Source organism: Oikopleura dioica, chromosome XSR (assembly GCF_907165135.1).
Source record: "Oikopleura dioica chromosome XSR, OKI2018_I68_1.0, whole genome shotgun sequence".
NCBI lineage: Eukaryota > Metazoa > Chordata > Appendicularia > Copelata > Oikopleuridae > Oikopleura > Oikopleura dioica.
Window position 1 is genome coordinate 1660818 of NC_137294.1, and position 19068 is coordinate 1679885.

General features: G+C 42.8%; 6 protein-coding genes across 7 annotated transcripts in view; 2 read left to right on the plus strand and 4 right to left on the minus strand.

Annotated features, from left to right (window-relative positions):
* Positions 1 to 16003, minus strand: part of LOC145708495 (neuronal calcium sensor 1-like) — an 89350-nt gene extending 73347 nt beyond the window's left edge. The window contains exon 1 of the mRNA XM_081786174.1: positions 15993 to 16003. The gene's annotated coding sequence lies outside the window, so the exon portion shown is untranslated. The remainder of the gene's footprint in view (positions 1 to 15992) is intronic.
* On the plus strand, positions 514 to 1578 carry LOC145708460 (uncharacterized). Its single transcript, XM_081786131.1, has 4 exons — positions 514 to 667; positions 709 to 1192; positions 1241 to 1358; positions 1403 to 1578. The coding sequence occupies exons 1-4, from the start codon at positions 570 to 572 to the stop codon at positions 1561 to 1563; spliced, it is 861 nt and encodes a 286-aa protein (XP_081642257.1). The 5' UTR covers positions 514 to 569; the 3' UTR covers positions 1564 to 1578.
* Positions 1733 to 2278, minus strand: LOC145709595 (uncharacterized). 2 transcript variants are annotated; one of them, XM_081787279.1, is made up of 3 exons: positions 2195 to 2278; positions 1919 to 2123; positions 1733 to 1875 (listed from the first exon to the last, which is right to left on the minus strand). In XM_081787279.1, exons 1-3 carry the CDS (start codon positions 2215 to 2217, stop codon positions 1750 to 1752), a joined length of 354 nt encoding a protein of 117 aa, XP_081643405.1. In that variant the 5' UTR covers positions 2218 to 2278; the 3' UTR covers positions 1733 to 1749. The 2 variants fall into 2 exon arrangements, with proteins under 2 accessions (XP_081643405.1, XP_081643406.1); XM_081787280.1 differs by having other exon boundaries at positions 1919 to 2106; positions 2178 to 2278.
* On the minus strand, positions 4188 to 10038 carry LOC145710350 (uncharacterized). Its single transcript, XM_081788087.1, has 10 exons — positions 9988 to 10038; positions 9549 to 9688; positions 9079 to 9508; positions 8695 to 8967; positions 8375 to 8633; positions 5492 to 6631; positions 5208 to 5441; positions 4956 to 5162; positions 4840 to 4909; positions 4188 to 4789 (listed from the first exon to the last, which is right to left on the minus strand). The coding sequence occupies exons 1-10, from the start codon at positions 9993 to 9995 to the stop codon at positions 4656 to 4658; spliced, it is 2895 nt and encodes a 964-aa protein (XP_081644213.1). The 5' UTR covers positions 9996 to 10038; the 3' UTR covers positions 4188 to 4655.
* LOC145708108 (uncharacterized) lies at positions 11000 to 12593 on the plus strand. Its single transcript, XM_081785731.1, has 3 exons — positions 11000 to 11510; positions 11612 to 11999; positions 12057 to 12593. The coding sequence occupies exons 1-2, from the start codon at positions 11374 to 11376 to the stop codon at positions 11982 to 11984; spliced, it is 510 nt and encodes a 169-aa protein (XP_081641857.1). The 5' UTR covers positions 11000 to 11373; the 3' UTR covers positions 11985 to 11999; positions 12057 to 12593.
* LOC145707372 (potassium channel subfamily K member 2-like) lies at positions 12787 to 14300 on the minus strand. Its single transcript, XM_081784894.1, has 8 exons — positions 14197 to 14300; positions 14030 to 14104; positions 13850 to 13974; positions 13571 to 13805; positions 13407 to 13504; positions 13242 to 13349; positions 12920 to 13060; positions 12787 to 12872 (listed from the first exon to the last, which is right to left on the minus strand). The coding sequence occupies exons 1-8, from the start codon at positions 14298 to 14300 to the stop codon at positions 12787 to 12789; spliced, it is 972 nt and encodes a 323-aa protein (XP_081641020.1).
* Positions 16004 to 19068: the final 3065 nt, after the last annotated feature.

Here is a 19068-nt window from a genome sequence, read left to right on the forward strand (position 1 = left end):
TAATCGGATACACGACCAGGGAAGAAGTTCATCTTTTCGTCGACGTTTTTCCCAAAAAGAAAATTTTGAATTTCTCTATTTATTGTTTTTCCGAGTGTTTTTCTTTCAAATGGCAACTGAACGATTGGTTGATGAAAATTCGTATGGCCACGTAGCTTTCATTTTTACACAAATCGAACCTATATTCATCCTGATAAGAATTAATAGGCTTTCGGAATGTAAGTCTTTTTTTTTCTTCGGTCGGATTCATTTCAAGTAATAAATTCCCGTTTCTCGGAAAAAAAGGAGCGCTTAGGGCCTAAACTGGACCCGATTGAAGCAAGGGTGCCAATTTACACGTAAAACAGAGTCATAGTTATTTTCCCATTTTCGCGCGAATGGAATATTATGGCATTTCGGCAATTATGTTATTCAGTGATTTGCTTTTGATTCGAATTCCCACGAATTTCAAAACGTTAGCCAAGCAGAAATCAATTAATTCCAGCGCCGGCGTTGCTCTTTCTTCTTTCACTTTTACTTAGAAAAAAGAGTCAGAATAAAGAGTAAAGTCTTTATTAAAAAGAAAGAGGATGACGGAGAAGATCTGCTTTGACAGGAACTCTGTTAGCTCGGTCCACGACTTTCAAGTCAAAGGAACCTTCAGGATCTTTACGGAGACTTTTCTCAGGTAATCAAGGAACTATACAAAAGTTTGAGAAGAAAATTAAGCGATTTGTTGATCGACAACGAGTGCCAATGCGAAGGCGAGCCAGTGAATCCGGTTCTTCCACTTGAGCTGGTCTTTGTCATCGACGGATCTGACTCGTTCAACCAAGGAGTTAGAAACCAGCGGGGACTGATTGAAAAGGAGGCGTCTTTCAAGTACACTTGCGAGTGGGTGGCGAACTTCGTCAAGTCAATCAATCCATCACATTACCCGGCGGTGGTTGTCTCTGTTTTCCAGTTCTCTGGGCAGAAGTCGCACGAGGCCCGCTACAAACCTGGATCGGGCGGCCTTGCTTCCACCTCGATCGATGGCGTCAAGGACTGGCACTACAAGACGATCCTCAAGCCAACTCTTCTCCGCCCGAACATGTCTACGGTCAATCTTGTCGACACAATCAAGAAGCAAGAGCAGCTCGACTCCAACTGTCAACTTTTCCTCTGTCTCCAAGATTTGGGTATGAGCAACTTTCTTGCGCAAATGGACCAGGTTAGCTCTGAGATACAGTTTATAATTAATTAAACCTCAAATTTTTAGGCAGTGCCGAGAGAACTAGGCGCAACAGCAGTCGAACGGGCAATGATAATCCTGACAAACGGAAACAATTGGGACCTCAATACATTGAAGCGATGGGACGAGCCCACTGTCGTCACAGGTTAGAAATTACACGCACGCGGAAAAACAATCAGAACCGTTAAGATAAGGCACGTGTGGCCGCACTGCTCAGCAAATCGTACAACAACGTCGTCCCAATCTGCGTCCAAGACGAGCCGCTCGACCCAGAAGCCAAACAATTCGTCAGCTCCAAGGCCCGTTTGCCAAAAAATAGACGTGTCTCTTTCCAAATTTTGAGAATTTGAACGTTTTGCAAACGCGAAATCAAGCTTTCCAAGCCGCGCAACACAGGCATCGTCGTCGAAAACAACAAATTTTTCGAGCAATTGGCCGCCGCCAAGACTGCTCTCCTGCAACGACTAAAGCTCAACTGAAGATTGCTCTTTTCAAAATAGAAATCGAAATAGAAGAAAATCGTGTTTTTTTTTTGGTCACAAAGATTTGTAGCGGCTATCAATGCCTAGCAGTTGTCGATAGGTTGTGTTTTCCGTTTGGACTTTTTCCGAGTGACGGATTAGTTCCGCGATTTCTGACTGTAGAATTTGTCGTGCCTCGGTCTGAATAATTTAAGGGTAGGGCAAGGTAAGCAAGTTTTTTTACCTGTTTTTGCATTTTCTCGGAAATATATCCTTTGATAGTGCCTAGCTCGTCCTGAAGATGTCTTATCTGTTTTTTCAGTGCCTCTTCTTTATCTGGACTTGTTTCTACTTTTTCTTCTGGTTCTTCTTTCTTAGGGTCTTCGCCAGGGAGATTGGCGAATTTCAAGTTCGTAAATTCGGAAAGATAGTCTGTGTCTATTGAAAAGGTTATGAAAAAGACCTCGCTTCATTTGTCTGTTTTTAGCTTAGATTTCCTGAACCTCTTCCTATCATACAGTCTCTTACGCTCGTAGAAGTCATTAATGAAAAATATTGACTTGTGCAAATATGTTTTTTCAATAAGCTTATTAGCGAGACTGTCAAATTTATTCAGACAAAATTTTTGAGAACAAAGCGCGAGACACCCACGCTCCGTCATCTGTTTGCCGACTTACTCTACTTAGCTTGTTACTTTTTTTTGGAGGCACTGTAGATTGTACAGGAAGAGGCCAGGATTAGAACGCTACAATGGAGGCTTACCTTCTTCATTTTTCTCAGCGCTTTTGTAGGGATACGGCAGCTGAAGGAATGAAAGTGTTAATAAGAAGAAGTTGGTAATTTTTTGCTTGAATTTATATAAAGAGTTACCTGGGCAAGCCTCTCTGGTTGCTTAGGAGGAAGTTGTGGGGATGTGGCTGGCTCAGTGTGCGATAAAAGCGACTGTCCGCAAGCCGGCGTGGGTGGCGACGAAATCCCTAAATTGAGGTTTTGAATTTTGCCCGTTATCAGCTTTCCGCTTCTTTCCTCATTACTACCTGTGTCTATCGCTTTCTCGGCAGTAGTGAACGTCGCCTTGTCAATTACTTCTGGCTCCGTGCAGGTGAAACGCACCGTTTTCTGCTTGCTGTCTATTGCTACTGTTTCCTTGTCGAAGTCATTGAACCAGCTTTGGTTGAACTCCGTCAGCTCTTCTTTTTCCTTCAAAAATTTCAACATCGGACTTTTTCGCTCACGCAGCGGCGAAATACTCTCGATGCGTCTCGCCGAGCTCTAGAATCACATTCCTCCTCTTTTTTTTGCATAATTTATTTCCTACCTCAGATGGCTGCCAAAGTCGCTGCGAGGACTGATCCTTTGAGAAATCTTTTTATTAATTTTAAGCACTGGAATTAGTCTAAATCGTTTTGACTCCGCTTAAATCGGGATATCCAATCATATCTCGGTCAAAAAATATATATGAACCCCATTTACAGTAACTCTAGAAATAAACGTCAGTGCATAAACCTTCCTAATCGCCATTGAAGATCTTCGATATCCGAGTTGAGCTTCGCGAGTCTGTTATTCCAAGCGTCTAAAAAGCAGGATCATCTTGCGGCTTCACCCTGGCTGACCCGGGGTCGCCGCTTGCTTACCGTATCGCGTGCGCACTTCGTTTAACGCCACATACATCGTCAAATAAGACATCTTCACGAAAAAGAGAAAAAACGAAAATGAAAAAAAAAATCTTGGCGAAATTCTCTGCCGCGTGAATTCGCCGATTTCTGGCAGCGAGCAATACGGCGATGAATATTTCACCAAATGCTGAATTTTTTAGCGATCTCGCTGGAAATCAATTCACACGCTGGAAACAGCGTAGATTAAATTGATCCTGCTTTATATTTTCTGGGGCTTATATCGATGGCTGGAGTTATTGAATTGTTTATCTCAAGTTGGAGACATAGAGGAGAATTGAAATAATCTATATAATATTGAGCATATTAAAATCTTTCCAAAATAGGGGAGAATTAAAGTGAAAAGTATAATTCTGATTGTAAGATTTTATTAAATCTTTTCGGCGAATCAAAATGGTAGAAAAGAGACTCCGACTAATCAGAACGCTACTAGTAGATTACTCTTTTTTTGCAAATTTTAACTGCAAGGAATTCTCAATTGAACGTCGTTATCAGCATTCGAGAGGCTAAAAAAGTGTTTCTTTCTTAGAGAGTAAGAGAGCACTTGAAGGTACTTTTGATTTCTCTTAGAGATTTCTGGAACGCGGGCGCGTAAGCTGTTGCTCCGGAAGAGTGGCCCTGTCGAGATCCGACAAATTGTGAAAACTATTCTCGTTTTAGAAGCGTGCCCTGTAAGTGCTTATCGGAAAACCTCGGCGGCGTTGATGTAACGTTTCAATTAACGCATAATCGGACGCAGACCTGTCCCTCTTCTGTCCGCGCCTGTCCGAAGCTGGAGAACTCATCACTCTTTTCTAGCTCCACAAACTCACAATTAAAATGAATAAGAACACTGGGCGATTTCTCCATGTGTGGCATCACATTTATTATTTGAAAGAGAAAACAGCTGAATATCCAAAACGACGCAGATCAGAACAGAATAAGACACAAATTATTGACCGGGAGTGGTATCCCCATACCATCATTTTCTCCACGGGATTCTGACTGTAGCTCTGACTGCTTGTCGTTGAAGGTGGTCATCGCGAACATTTGTTCAATGTTTGAATGTGAAGAAAATATGTTCTAACGGGTATACAGTCGATGAAACAGAAGAAAACTGAGCTGTATACATTCAGAACATATGGGCAAAAGGTGGCTCAAAAGAGTGTGCAAATTAAAGTTAGTCAGAAACAGGAAAGTGAGAAGAAAATAAGACAACAAGTTTTCGTGTTGCGAGGGGTCAAGAATAGAAAAAATAAGTGGAAAAGATTAAAAGTTAAGAGCGGAGATTCTCGAAAAAGAAGATCTCACTTTTTAAGTTTAGAAGAATTACTGTCGATTACGTCGAGCTCGTCGAATGCTGAGAGTAGGCAGTTGAGGCTCGTCGTTCTCGTAGCTATCGTAGTTGGGAGATTCGAAAGAGGAATAGTCATCGAGGATGATGTCCCGGGTCACCGGTACTTCTAAAATTCGTCGATCATATTTGCTCCTCTTAATTTTCTATAAAACTTACCAACATTGGCGGAAGCGTTGGCATCATCATCTTCTGGCTCAGGGCCCTTGTTGGGTCCCTTTTGGGTTACCTAAGAAAGCACTTGTTACGACAACTTAAATTTCACTTTAATATACCTCGGGGAATTTAGGGTAGCACTGAGAAGGATCACACAGACCAGGGGGACCGACAACACCTTGTGGACCTGGCTGACCGAATCCACCTCTTGGGCCGGGCTCACCACGTTCACCGGGTCTTCCGTCTCGACCAAAGCCTGGAGCACCTCGTGGACCAGCTGGACCCATCATACCAGGTTCACCGCGGATAGACATACCAGGAGGTCCCTATGATTGCGATTGAAGAATTCTACTTTTTAGATGCCTGAATACCTTTTCACCTTCTGGACCCTTGCTACCCTTAAGACCTTGTGGACCAATCTGACCAGCAGGACCAGCAGGACCTTGAGGACCAGCTGGACCAACAGGACCAGGATCACCATTTCTGCCAGCGGGACCAGGAGGACCAGGAAGACCAGGGTAACCACGAATACCAGCAGGACCATTTCGCTGTTTAGGGAATTCCAAATTCTTGAGCTCATCTCGGATAAGAGCGAGGCAGATTTCCTTGAAAGAAGAATGATATAATTTTCGATCTCAGTAATTTTGATACTAACCCTAATAACGTTGTCGTCAGGGTTCATGCCGGGAGGACCCATCATACCCATTGGACCAGGAGCACCTCGTTGACCAAGTGGGCCACGGGGACCGACTGGACCTCGACCACCCTGTTCACCTTGTTTGCCAGGGGGACCCATAGGACCTCGGCCACCGTTCTCACCACGTTCACCAGGCTGTCCAGATTCTCCAGGATTACCTTGGGGACCACGTTCACCAGTTTTTCCAGGAGGACCTTCTGGGCCAGGAGGACCTTGAGCTCCGTCGAGACCGCCGACACCTTGATCACCCTTGTGTCCCTTGGGACCAGATGGACCAGGAAGACCAGCAATACCTTGAGGACCAGGCAGGCCAGTTTCACCAGTAAGACCGGGACCACCAGCAGGACCTTGTGGACCGGGCTCACCACGCATACCAGTTTCACCAGTAAGACCTTGTTCACCAGGTCGTCCAGATTCACCGGGGGGACCAGCTGGACCAGTCTCGCCAGGAGGACCAGCATCACCATTCAAACCAGCAGCTCCAGTTTCACCGGGGGGACCGGGTTCGCCTTGATGACCCTTAGCGCCAGTCTCACCAGGGGGACCAGGCTGACCATCAGCTCCAGGCTCTCCGTCGTTTCCGTCAGCACCAGTCTCACCAGGTGGGCCAGGCTCGCCATCCTGACCGTCGGCTCCAGCAGGGCCCATAGGACCAGCAGCGCCGACTGGACCTTGAATACCTTGAGGACCTTGTGGACCTTTTGGTCCAGTCTCGCCAGGTTGTCCAGGCTCTCCAGGCTCACCAGGATATCCTTGGTTTCCTTGCTGTCCTCGAACACCTTGTGGACCAGGGGCACCATCTTTTCCTTGCCGTCCAGACTCACCAGGGACACCAGGAGGACCAGCGGGACCAATAAGACCTTGTTCTCCAGGAGGACCAGTTTCACCCTGAACACCAGGCTCGCCGGGAGGACCTCGCTTTCCGTCTGGTCCAGGTTCACCACGTCGACCGGCGTGACCTTTAGCACCAGCAGGACCGGGTGGTCCACCACCTTCACCAGCTGGGCCGGGAGGACCTGCAGGTCCAGTCTCTCCAGGAGCACCAGGAGCACCAGGTTCGCCGTCTCTACCAGGGAGTCCGTCTCTTCCAGGCTCACCCTAAAATAAAAAATTAATATTATAAATTATAGATTCCAATTGTGAAAAATTTGATGGGTTTAAAAAATTACCGCAGCACTAGAAAATGAAGCATTATCTGAGTCAGGAATAGCTGCTGGGTTATTCGGGATTTCGGTTGTTGTCGGGGGAAGAGTTGTTGTTTCGTCAACAACAGACTGGACAAAAATAGACTGGTCGAAGTTGGACTGTTGGGAGCTGTCCAAAGAGGTACTAGAAAGCACAAGCGGAACCGGTTCAGGCTCTGCTGAGGTTGACCCAGCAGAATCTACAATCGGCAACGCAGGCAACTCGTAGCTAGGATCATCTGACGTCTCGTAGCTTCCTGATGCACTCGAACTACTACCGAAGTCCGAGTAGGAAGCCGAGGCCGATGATGAGCCATCTGATACGCTGTCAGAGAAGGACTCTGAGGAGGAAGAAGAAGAATTATTCTGTCGACTTTTTCTCTTGAGTCTTTTCTCTGCCTTGCGCCGCTTTCTGGCTTCCTTCTCAGCCCGCTTCGCTTCTCTCTCTGCCTTTTTCTGTTGCTTGAGAAGGGCTCTCTCTGACCTAGAAAGGCTCTTGCTGGCGTAAGCCGCAGAGCCCCCGGATCAGCTCCCGCCGCAGCCGAGGCCGAGGCCACGGCCAGGCTAGCCAACGAGAACAATCGCATCAGAAGACTCTCTCTAGGATGCGATCTGTTTCAAGTTGTTCATCCGGCGTGGCTAGTGTGGCTCAGCCCAACCCGACCAAGCCCCTTTTGTGAAGAGAGCAAACAAGGAGGAGTTCACTCTGAGACTCTCTTTGTTTGTTCAAGAGCGTGATGGGGGTTGATCAATTACATTTGATTAATGAGTTTCTATTCCAGAGCAAGTACGCCGGCCGGGCAACTACCGAAGTTAAATAAACCCCCACGGAACTTTTCGAACTTTTCTCACACGCTACTCTCATTCCTAAAAACCTCACCATGGGAAAGGTAAATCTGTAAATTTGTACTTTTTGTGATTACACCGAGGAATAACTTTGAATGTTACTTTTTCAGGCCTTTTTTCAGATAGGTTACCCATGAAGCTTACCCGAATTTACTAATGATGCTGAAATTAGCTAGTTTTTATATCAATTGATTCATTATAGACCGGAAAACTCGAAGTGAATCTGATAACATTTAATTGATAAATGGAGGATTTTTCTTTTGAAATCAAGAAGGACCAACCCTACTTTTTTTGATTTTAACTTACTGATAGATCATACTGGCGCTTTATCCTTTCGTGGGAGCGTTTTGCTTGTGCTCCCGTGGCCACAAGGCCCATAAGGAGTGTAGGCCAGAGCTTCATCTTCGACTCTGCGGGCGATTATACCGAATACTGTATCCAAAACAAAAAATCTCTCGCTACAGTATTTGGTATGGCTGCGGTGTTTTCGGTGAGTCCCAGTCGCTAGATGTTTTTGCGCTCTGGACTGCTCTTGTAGTCCAAAGGGGGCTGTGCAAGGTCGCCACACGGCGGCGTCACGTGTCAAAAAATATCAAAAATCAAATTTTCTCGCACCTTGGATCAGCCGCGCACCGAGACTGAAGGATTGAGAGTGCCCGGCAATGTGTGCCCAAATCACACTAGCTTGTGTGACTGGCCATCGCCACTGGGTGGTGTTCACTTACATCCCGAAAAATCTTTTAGGATCCCTTTTTTCAGCTCTTTTCCCACAATGGTAAAAACTATTCTGCAAAATTTGTCATTGGCTTACCGGTCGAGGTCCTCTTGGAGGTCCTTGGAATCCCTCTTCGTCTGGTATCTCGCCAGGTGATGCATTGTCCTCGTCAACGGGTGCTCCAGGCTCGCCTGACAGTGAATCAACGTCACCTTCTGGGTTAAACGAATCGTTACTTTCCGCTGGAAGAAGTTGTTGATCAGGAGCTCCTGGAAGTCCTTGGATATTATCATCCTTTCCCATGCAAGGGTAGCAAGGCTCCTCGTCACCGAATGAATCTCCTCTGTTTTCGCCTCTAGATTTCTGGTTAATTTTCAGTCTAAAATCCGAACAAATTTTAAAGCAGCTATACGTACGTGTAGAAAGAGCCTTCGTTCTCTGGAGAAATGTAAAGTTCGCTTGAAGAGTCTTCCGGTTGGTCCATGATTTGCAAAATCTCTTCGTTGTTGCTCGAGTAAGCGTCCATGTAAAGAGCGCTTGCATCGTTGTACTCAGGCCAGCGAGCGTCGCAGTGAATGTTGAAGAATTGAATGTCCACTGGCACGGAGTTGATGTGTGTGCCACGGCCGGAAGTTGCCATGCTCGTTCTTCGCTCGCCGGAACGAATGTCCTGGAAATCATCAAGCAAGCTGAAAAGGCGAGTGTTCACATGATGGAAGAACTTTTTGAAAAAATCCCGTGCTAATGGGAAAACAAGTGCCAAGACAAAATTTCAACTTCGCCAAGGTCAAGTCACTCACCTCAAGGGTAGACCCAACTCTGAGGTGCTAACTTTGTCGCTGTCGATAAACAGGCCGACGCTTTTATCCTCGCGGTTTCCGTACACCTGCAACGAGAGCTGATGCCATTCCGTGTTGAAGAGAGGCTCCGCGTTTTTGAGCTCGGAGTTGATGAGGACCTTGCCGGAGCTGTCCGCCACGATGAAGCTGACCGTTTTCCGCCGGCCGTTGATTTGGACGGAGTACTCGGCCAATCCGTCGAAGATCTTGAAGAGGTCCCACACTTGCCCCGTGGTGTACTCGGGCATGCGCAAAATACAGTTGATCGAGAACTCCTTTGGCAACACCGGTGTCTGCGCATTCACCAAGCTGGCATCGTTGGAGATTCTATACGCGCGTTGTCGATTAGTACTTCCGGCGATTTCTGTCACGCCGAGAAGCTGTTCTCGATCTAGAGCGAGTTTAAAACAGTGAATAAATAAGAAAGCTACCGAGTCCAAATTGAGAGATGAAATCGAAGGCTGGGATGTCGCCACCTTGAGTGTAGACATCAACGCCTGCGCAGAAGTCCTCGATCTCATCCGCTGTGACAGCGGCGCCGAGGAACAGGCCGCGTATCACAGATTTTCTCCTGAATAAATTATTTGAAAATATTGGAAGGAAAAACAGTAAGATGATGATGTTCTAATAATCTTGCTGATTAGTTGATTTCCATTTTGAGCACTGTATGTAGGCCTGTATAATCTAATTAGTACCAAGTGTGGTCCCTAACGAGGAGCTCAGCGTCAAATTCCTCAACGTCACAATGATTCGCCGGTTAAATTTCCGCTTAAAATTCTCTCGAGCGGGTGCTAATTGGCTCTCTTGTACAAAGTCAATCTCTGTCGCCATCTTCGGGGGCGAAAATGGAAAAATTAATAACGAACTTACCACGACATCGTGAAGATGATGAAGTGAGTCTAATCTAATCAGAAAACTGAAGCGAAAAGGGGAGTTTGGACACTCGAAAGCCCCAATTTTGACGCTTTCACGTGTTAGCACAAATAATCAACCCAAGTCGGACGGCCAAATCACCAATTCAACAACAACTTGAGCTCTACTCGTCTTTCCCAGAAAATTCTAGCCAACTAAAGAACTTCAGAATTAAATCATAAATGGTCGACAGTTCGAAACTCATTCTTAGCAAGCAAAAACTCTGCAGTCAATATTATAAATAAAATATTATAATCATAATCATGATTTAAAAAGGAACACTTAGACGTGAAACTGGTGGAAGATTTTTATCAACAAAAAAAAAACCGGAAGCTACGATAAAATCCTCAGATAATAGCCCGTGTTGATCGATAAGGGAAGCTTTATTGCAGCTGGACCGCTAGAAGCGCCAAACCCTCCATGGGTTTCTCCAATATAAATAGGAAAAGAAAAATTGGATCTTCATCTATTCGTTGATAAAATGATACTAATATAAAAAAGTTTTTTGATTCATAACTTAAAAATAAGTTATGAAACATACGACATTATTTATCTACCTGAAGTTTTCTTCAAGCACGGAACCATTCAGCAACTTTTGACCTTTTGTCTAGTTTCCGATGATTTATTGAATAAAAAAGCATTAATAACTGTCTATTCTCGATATTTTTTTTATTATTTTCAATAATAAATTCTGTAATATGATTTGAGTCACAATATATCTTGCCCTTAGTGGCACCCAAACTATTATTGAGTTCTTTTCCCAACTCAACGGTCTAGCCTAGACTCTAAGGTTATCATTCCCCATTAATACTTAAAGTATTAAATATCGTTTAGCGATGATTTCATTCTTCAAACAAGAAAAACGTGAAATGTAAATTTGTTATCGAGCTGAGTCAGAAAAAGAAACTCGTCTGCGCGGGCGAGTTTTCCCTTTTCGCGAAAACCGCCGCTGGATTTTTATAAACGACCTCGTCAAAGAGAACTACCTACACCCTGGGCTTATTTGTGACGAGATAGCGGGTCCTTTGATAGCTGCCCTAAGCCAGCATTATCGAAAATTCCTATCATCCGACCCACAGATTGAATCATTCTGGATGTCGCTTATTAGAGGTTATTGCGCGCGCTTCAAATCAACAATGCTGGCGGATTAAAGGAATTTTGATAAAGGTTGCTCAGTCATAGTATCAGCGTTTCCTTATCTCGTCACAAATAAGCCCAGGGTGTAGGTAACGTAAAATGGGAGAAAGTGAAGATTACGATTTTGTGAACGGATCGACAAATCAACCTGGCGGTTCAAATCAGCTCTACCCGAGTCTGTCTCCTTTTGCTTCTTAAAGAGAGGGAATGACTTCAACTCGGACGGACTTGTCGACCGAGGAAGGGGATCATCAAAACCGCGATGAGTCGCATTCGCCGATTTCGATGGCCAGCACGGGAATCAGCTTCGAAGAAATAGGCCATGACGATATTGAAGATATCAAGTAAGTTCTAGGGCAGTTGTTGATATGACCATCTTTAAGGATTGAAAACTAAGAATCTCGAAAAAAACAATCAATTTATTTTTATTTTAAAATTTGTTCAGTAAATCGGAAGCTGGCAAAAAGTCACCGACGATTTCTTCACTTGCTTCTTCCTCCTCAAAAGATGTTTCGATTATAGAAGACGCTTCGGAAACAGAAGTCAGCGGCGACGACGAAGAAAGCTCAACTGCCGCCAATCGTAATCTTCGAAAGCAATCGGAAATGCAGTTGGAGGAAGAGCCAGTCGTTGCTCCAGAGCAACCTCCTTTGCCGGACTCTCCGGCTTACACTCCGCGGGGATTAAACGACTCGCTAGTGAGCAGTGGATCTCTTCAAAGCCTTCGAGGACGGGGCCGTGGGCGGCTTCGAATGCCGCAGCCGCCAAAAATGACCGACCTTGGAGAATCACTAAAAATTCGTCAAGTCACCAACTGATGCCGTGCCTCTAAGGTAAAAGATCTATTTGAGGCTTTACTCAAAGTTGTTTCACCGTAATTCACCTTTTAGAACGAATCATCCTTTCCAGTACTCGGATCCAGAGTTGAAAGCCGAGCCTGCTCTAATTGAGAATCTTGAAATAGCAGCACCAAGTCCGCCCCAAAGAGCCACCGTTGAAAGCGACTTTTCTGAAGAGGATGCGGATGACGAGCGTAACAATTCGAGAGAAGAGAGCCCGGTTCTAGAAGAACGCCCCGAGACGCCGGTCAGAGATCAGAGAGAAGAAGAACGAAATCATGGAGGAGAAGCTTCGAATCTACAAGTTCCAAATGAGGAATTTTTTAATTTTGAAGAAATCATTCGGGATTTGCGGGAAGAGCTGGAAACGACTAGAACTGAATTTGATCTTCAACAAGACTCCCAAGTTGACGAATTGAACTCTCTGAAGGAAGAAATAAAGCGTCTGATGAAACAAAATACCAAATTAGGTGATGAGAATGAAGAAATAAGCTAGAATTACGAGAAGCTTCGCGAAAGTTACGATCAAGTTCTGCAGGGGACACGGACTATTAGTCCTTTGAAAGGATCAGTGCATTTTCAATTCCTTATTATTACTATCTATTTGTCAATAAATAAAATTTACGCCTTGCATCAATAAGTAGATACATCATCATTAGCAGCTTTTGGTGACGGTAGAGGCGAGTTGGAAGAGGGTCATTGAAGTTTATTCAAGTCCTACAGCTCGAACTATACAAAAGAAAAAGGAACAGCGGATAAGTGTACATGTGCTCTGTTTTGTTCATGGCTGTGGTGCAGCTTCAAGTGTCAGTGTACAGGTTTGGGTGGCCATAATGAACGTCGCACTCAATTTCGCGACAGTGCACGCTTTTTCGAGTTTTTAATTGTGAAATTAAAATTGTAAAAAGTTGAACTTGAAAACCCGTAGCAAAATCGTCCGGCGTTGTAGTCGTCCATGTCCACTCTTTTTTTCAGCGAGACTTTGGAAGCAGAATCAACGATCAACGAAATAAGGCCGCCGAGCCAAGAAAGGCCGAGTAATGTCCAGATGTAAACTGAAATGAAAAACTTCAACTATGAAATATTTTTTTTACTACTCTAAAAAAAATAATGCTAAGGAAACTGCCAGAGCTATTTTCATTTTCAACTAAATTTTTGGACAATCCCCGCCCAAGATTCTCGGGGATGGCCACTTGTCAACGTCAATTATAAGTATCGATAAATCGGTTGTTTTACCCGTTACTCTGTAGAAATCGAAATATATCTGTCCAATTTGATTATGCTCGTGATCGTTGGTGACGTCTCTGTCCTGGCGATGTTGCTCCTTGTATCGAATGTAGTCCGCTAGTGAAGAAAAAAAACGCATTTCATCAATACTAAATAAAGATAAAACTCGCTTACATGTTGGGCAGTAGTCGCCGAAGCCGATTGTAAGAAGCGTGATCATCGTGAAATACCACGCTTCAAGCAGCGTCCAGCCCTCGATGTGATGGAAGACTACGGCTTTTTTAGTGGTTCAAAAATGAACCCGCATTTGTCGAATTCGGAAATATTGTCTTTTGAACCTGGCTGGAATGAGCGAGCAAAAAATGAAACCGCCGACGACGTAGACAAGCAAGGCAATGGCGGAAGCGAAACGAGCAGTTGTTTTTGCGACTTTGCGTTCTAGTTCTTTGAACTTTTCGAGCAAGAAATCCGATGTCCTCTTCATGATGTAATAAAAAAGCGGCACTCCGATCATTGCATAGCAGATGCAGAAGACCTTTCCTGGGTTCGTGCTTGGATACACATTTCCATATCCTAATTTCTTTACATTCCTTTTCACAGATTACAAGATAGAGTACCTAGAGTTGTGACAACTGTGCCGACAAAGTAGTACGAGCTCAGAAACGACCATTTATTTGTGCACCCGTCCGAAATCATGTCAGCATGGTCGACAGCACCAGATTTGACAGTTTTTAGCAGCTCACTGAAGAAATAGCTAGATCTTTCGCCAGAACACTTTCCAAGATGGGTGCACTTACTTGTACATTTCTTTGGTCATTGTGATATTGTCGTCTTTGCTCAAGTCCTTTAGCTCTGTCATGTTCCTGCCGAAGCTAAAGAGAAGTAATTAGCGCTACTGTTCTGAGACTGTTGCGTTAATATTAATCCAGTTACTGTATCCCTCTGAATGCTCAGAAGGACTCACGTTTGCCAGACCATCTCTTCGCCAGCGACCAAGTAGAGTCTCCCAAACTCATTAACAAATTCGCATTTTTGTTCTTCGACAGGCCTTTCCAGCTGCATAAACATGTAAGCTCTTTCACCATCGGTTGCTCAACTGAAGATGCCTCTTTCTAGCCGCTAAGCTTTTGATCAACCGGTGCCCAAAGAACAAGTACGAGAAATACAGTAGCAAAAGGAACCAGTACGTCCAACATGAGAAGTTTTCGTAAAAGCTGTCGGGGAGACTGTTGTCCAGATTGAACCTTAATTGAATTTCAGCCTCTTTTTGCCAGGTCTAAATTTAAATCGAGTTAAAGCTCGACCCCTCTTTCTCTAACTTTGCTCAAGCTGAGATCATCAAAACAGGGCTGCTATTAAGGATATAGCCGTTCTCAAGGCACTTTCGTAGCGCCGAAATGGGGCGATAAATTTTTTTCATTTCAAGACAGGTCCTACCTAAAATTATGTCTACAGTTCGATTCTGATGTTTTTGAAAATTTTTTTCAAAGAAAATTTCTCTCTAGACCGATTTGAAATCTTACGATCACTTTTTCTCGAAATTTTTCAATTAAATCGCTAAAACTAAACCGTGTATTATTATGAAAAACTGTTAATCTAGCTTCGTAGGGCCTCAAAATTTGAAAACTCGAGCAAATTTTAATTCTAGCGTCTTCTTCTTTTTGGCTCTTCTTTTTCAAAAATGCTGCGTTCAGGGCTCTCGACCAATCAGCGCGCTCTTTCACATGCGCGCCTCACCGCGCGATGGAGGAGAGCGTCCAGCGCAGCGAACCAGAGCGCTGTCTGACGCTTTGGCTCACTCAAGTAAGCCTCATAAAAATGGCTGTAGAATCATAAATATTTGGAATCTATTTAAATTTAGGCCCTAGGAATGTAGAAAAAGGTCCAAATTTTTAATTTATCAAAAAACTCTACCGATTTAATGGAAAATTCTTGAGAAAAAGTGATCGTAAGATTTAAAATTGCTCTAGAGAGAAATTTTTCCATTAAAAAATTAAAAAGAACACTAGAATCGGGTGTCTTAGGCAATTTTAGGTAGGGTTCCTTTTGAAATTAAAAATTTTATCGTCCCATTTTGGCGCTACGAAAGTGCCTTGAGAACGGCTATATCCTTAACATTAAAAAGCATGATCGATGAACTTACCAATTTTTGCTGGGGCTGGTTTGACTTCCACTTCTTTGTTTGAGTTTTTCTTGGTGGGCGTCGAATGAGTTTTTCATCTGCAGTGGACCATCATGCGCCTGAATGTTAAATACAGAATAACAGAAGCAGAAGCCAAGAGTTTACTTTGCACTGAACGCACTTTCTACACTCTGTTCTCTTTCTACCGCAATAACATATGTTTAATCCCGCTCCATACTAAGCGCCCTCCATCTGGGTTCGGCAACCTGAGTAAAAACCTGAGTCAGGGTTCATAAGATTACAAATGAAAAGCCGCGTAGCGGCTTTTTAAAAACGAAGCCGCGAAGCGGCTTCGCCAGAAGTTAAAAATAAGATTGAGGAATAATATTGCGAAGCCGCTTAGCGGCTTCGTTTTTAAAAGCCGCTACGCGGCTTTTCATTTGTAATCTTATGAACCCTGACTCAGGTTTTTTACTCAGGTTGCCGAGCCCAGCCCTCCATTCTTAAGATTTTTCAGAAAGCGAATAAAAAAATCTAATAAAATTTTTTCGACAATCGTGGATCGAGTGTTGATCTTTTGTCGAGGAAAAAGAGACCGAAGGAGTCTTCTCTTGGATGTTATATTAACTTACTTTAACATGGTTGTAGTAAGTTTCGACGCTGATTTCCCAGTCTGATTTCACTCTCATGCCTTACTGCAACTTCTCGGCATCGGAAAGAAGATTGAAAAGAGGATTAAGATGCGCTGCCTGTAAAAATGGATGGGTTCAGGGGCGAAATGCAAAAAATGTCTTGAGTGATTTGGGGCAGTAAAAGCAACATATGAATTATAAAAGAGGCAAAGAGGGATGTGCTGGCGTCGAGATATACAGTACTTCTATGCTTGAAAAAAGAACACAGTCAATTTAAAATGCAAAGAAAGAAGAAAATTTAGATACGGGCGCTTAAAAAACTGTTCTTATGAGAAACCATAAAACTTAGTTTTCTTTTGAGAATTAGTATTTTTATGCGCGGCGACTTTTTTGAGTCATTAACCCAAGGTATATCATCCTCTAGGACGACGTAAAGACTCTTTACTAACAACATAACAAACTATAAGCTACAATATAAATTTCTGAATGACCATACTCTAAGAACGATTTCTTTTGAGCGAAATTTTCGCGAAAAGTTTTGGTAAAAAGCGAAAGCGAAGCGAAGCGAATTGAAATTACAAGAAGCGATAGCGAAGCGAATTCGCTTCGCTTCGCTCATGAGCGAATTCGCGAAGCGAATTCAGACCCCTGGTATGAATCATACTGTATAATTCATACTGTTGAAAGGAGAAGATTTCTCTCTCTTAGGGAGAGATCCTTCTTTGGTCTCTGATTACCATTCTTGCGATGGACATCGTTTTTCCAACAATAATTTAGTAAAAAGGCCATTTTTAATCGAAGAAATCAAGGAAGACTCACTTCTTTCAGCAAGCGAAAACTGTTTCCTTCTCTTATTTTGAGCATCATCCTGGAAATGAATGAGAAAGACGAGAGAGTAAGAAAAATGTTTTAATCAAGGAACAAATGGAATTTGATATTTATGAGTACAGGGTTAACTCTACGAAACTCAGCCGATCGATTTTCGTGCACGAGATATGCCAGAGTTGTCTTACTCAGTTTTTGTTCCTTTTTTTATCCCGCGATATGAAATTAATTTTTAATTTTAGCAGTAGAGACAAAAATAATATATAAACAATTTTCTTGACTTGAGTCTTGAGTTGACGACCAATGGTTATTGTGTCGGAAGACAAGCTATAGTTTCTGATGATGAAGGCCTTCACCATGAAGGCCTTGTCCTTTCTGAAACATGTCGAACATGTTGTTGGTAAATATGCTTCTTTCAAGGTCTTTTAGCTTTGAAAACGTAAATCAGGGATCTATTTATGAGTTATCAGAATGATCGGAAAGAGTTGCATTTGAGAAGTCAGCAGTAAACTATATATAGCCCGATATCTGGAAAAATAAAGGGCTAAAAAATAAAGCTAAGACTAAAATGTAAAAATTTGGAGAACTGGCCCAAATAAGTCTTATTTGAAATTAGGGTACCTAAAAATTGGTCGAAAAGATACCTTTTAATGTTCATTTTAAAGGGTTTCCCTGAAGTAAGACAAAAAAAATGATCTTCTATAATATCATTCCGGCTTAGAAAATAAACGCGAAGTAAAATTGTCGTAAAAAGTACCTACCATTTTGACGGGGTATCATTTTCTCTTCTCTTTTTAGTGGTGGATGATGGTGATGCTCATTACTGCAGTCGCCTGATAAGATATTAATAGCATAACTATCGACCACGAGAGGCTACAAACCGGATCAATTCACCTCTTCAATATTGAATGTAAAACGTTTAGCATTGATTCGACCAACACGAAAAACGGCTGAAATGATGATACACAGACTGCAGTGCACTGCACAAAATATTCTATGTAATCGAAATCGATCATTCCCAGAATATTTTAAAAACAAAATAATTTAAAGAAAAAATAACTATGCAAACTGACAACACGATCAGCGTCATGAATCATGAAAAAAAGAAGCGCCATGCATTTTTATTTCTGAAAGAATTCTTTCAAGAGTTATGATAATGACGCCCTTATTTTAAAGGAGCAAAAGAAAGTTGAACTCTTACTTGAAAATTAGCTGTCCCAGGGGATTAAAGGGGACTATGCTTTAATACAAAATAAAATCGCAGTATAGAGCGGGAAGCATTTTCAGCATTATGAAAACCACACTTGCCACACCTGGAGATTACCCGTAGAAGAACTCTTCTGATTCACTTACTGCACTTTTGACACCTTAAACCCACTGCACAGAGCGAAAAAATGCAGCACGTCAATTATTCATAAATAATCAAAATTTTGTCCTTGAATCAATTAAGGACCCCCCCCCTGAAACATTTTTCCTCGAAAATTTCAAAACATCCATATTTAAAATATGATATTTTGGCTTCTTAGTGTGCCTGGAAGTTAAATTCATCATGAAAACTTGTCTGGAGCAATTTTTGACCAATAAACAACAAAAATTTCATCAGAATTTGAGTTTTTTCGTCAATTTTCGACAATAAGTCCCATTTTCAAACGCGATTTTGAGGGTGTTAGAGTCGAGATAGACTCTCAAAAAATAAAGCCTCAAATCGTTTTTGACCTGTAAAATCCATTTCCGGGGTCAAAATTATAGCTTCTTGCCAAGCGATAGTACATTTTTGAAATAGGAATTAATGAAATATTTTTATAAAAAATGGTATTTGAAGAAAAATCGAAATTCTTGAGTACGTCAAACTTTGCCCTGTCCTTGCTGAAGTTGGTGACAATGCCATTTGTCGGGTGAAATGTAGAGTCCCCTTTAATACTCTAATATTTGCAAAGCCTAGGCTGCAAATCCACTCCCATGTTAGGCGAATATCTATTTAGGAAAATGGGTCGTTTAATTTCCGCTCCTGAAAATGGCATTCTTTTCGATGTTACCAGAGAAAGAAAAAGCTTAGATAAAGGAACTGGGATAGAATCGCTTGATCAGATCACGAGGAAATAATTGAGTGATGAGATTATCCAAAAAATGAGATTATGAAGGATCTTGTCCAGGATTACGTCTGCTCCAAAGGGGCCTACATTAACCCGGCAATGGAGATCTTCGACTTCCACACGACAGGACGAGGTTTTATTGCCAAGACGTCCGCGATCCTAAA

Coding starts and splice junctions, on each gene's coding strand:
- LOC145708108 (XM_081785731.1), top strand. CDS start 11,374: ATGACTTCAACTCGGACGGACTTGTCGACCGAGGAAGGGGATCATCAA. Junction 11,511..11,611: donor GACGATATTGAAGATATCAA/GTAAGTTCTAGG, acceptor AAATTTGTTCAG/TAAATCGGAAGCTGGCAAAA.
- LOC145710350 (XM_081788087.1), bottom strand. Junction 8,634..8,694: donor AACGAAGGCTCTTTCTACAC/GTACGTATAGCT, acceptor CCAGAAATCTAG/AGGCGAAAACAGAGGAGATT. Junction 4,790..4,839: donor CAACGCTTCCGCCAATGTTG/GTAAGTTTTATA, acceptor GACGAATTTTAG/AAGTACCGGTGACCCGGGAC.
- LOC145707372 (XM_081784894.1), bottom strand. CDS start 14,300: ATGTTTATGCAGCTGGAAAGGCCTGTCGAAGAACAAAAATGCGAATTT. Junction 13,975..14,029: donor ATGACCAAAGAAATGTACAA/GTAAGTGCACCC, acceptor CTATTTCTTCAG/TGAGCTGCTAAAAACTGTCA. Junction 13,350..13,406: donor CGGCGACTACTGCCCAACAT/GTAAGCGAGTTT, acceptor TTTCTTCACTAG/CGGACTACATTCGATACAAG.
- LOC145708460 (XM_081786131.1), top strand. CDS start 570: ATGACGGAGAAGATCTGCTTTGACAGGAACTCTGTTAGCTCGGTCCAC. Junction 668..708: donor TTTACGGAGACTTTTCTCAG/GTAATCAAGGAA, acceptor AAGAAAATTAAG/CGATTTGTTGATCGACAACG. Junction 1,359..1,402: donor CGAGCCCACTGTCGTCACAG/GTTAGAAATTAC, acceptor AGAACCGTTAAG/ATAAGGCACGTGTGGCCGCA.
- LOC145709595 (XM_081787279.1), bottom strand. CDS start 2,217: ATGACTTCTACGAGCGTAAGAGA. Junction 2,124..2,194: donor ACTTCTACGAGCGTAAGAGA/CTGTATGATAGG, acceptor CTTTTTCATAAC/CTTTTCAATAGACACAGACT. Junction 1,876..1,918: donor CCGAGAAAATGCAAAAACAG/GTAAAAAAACTT, acceptor TAAATTATTCAG/ACCGAGGCACGACAAATTCT.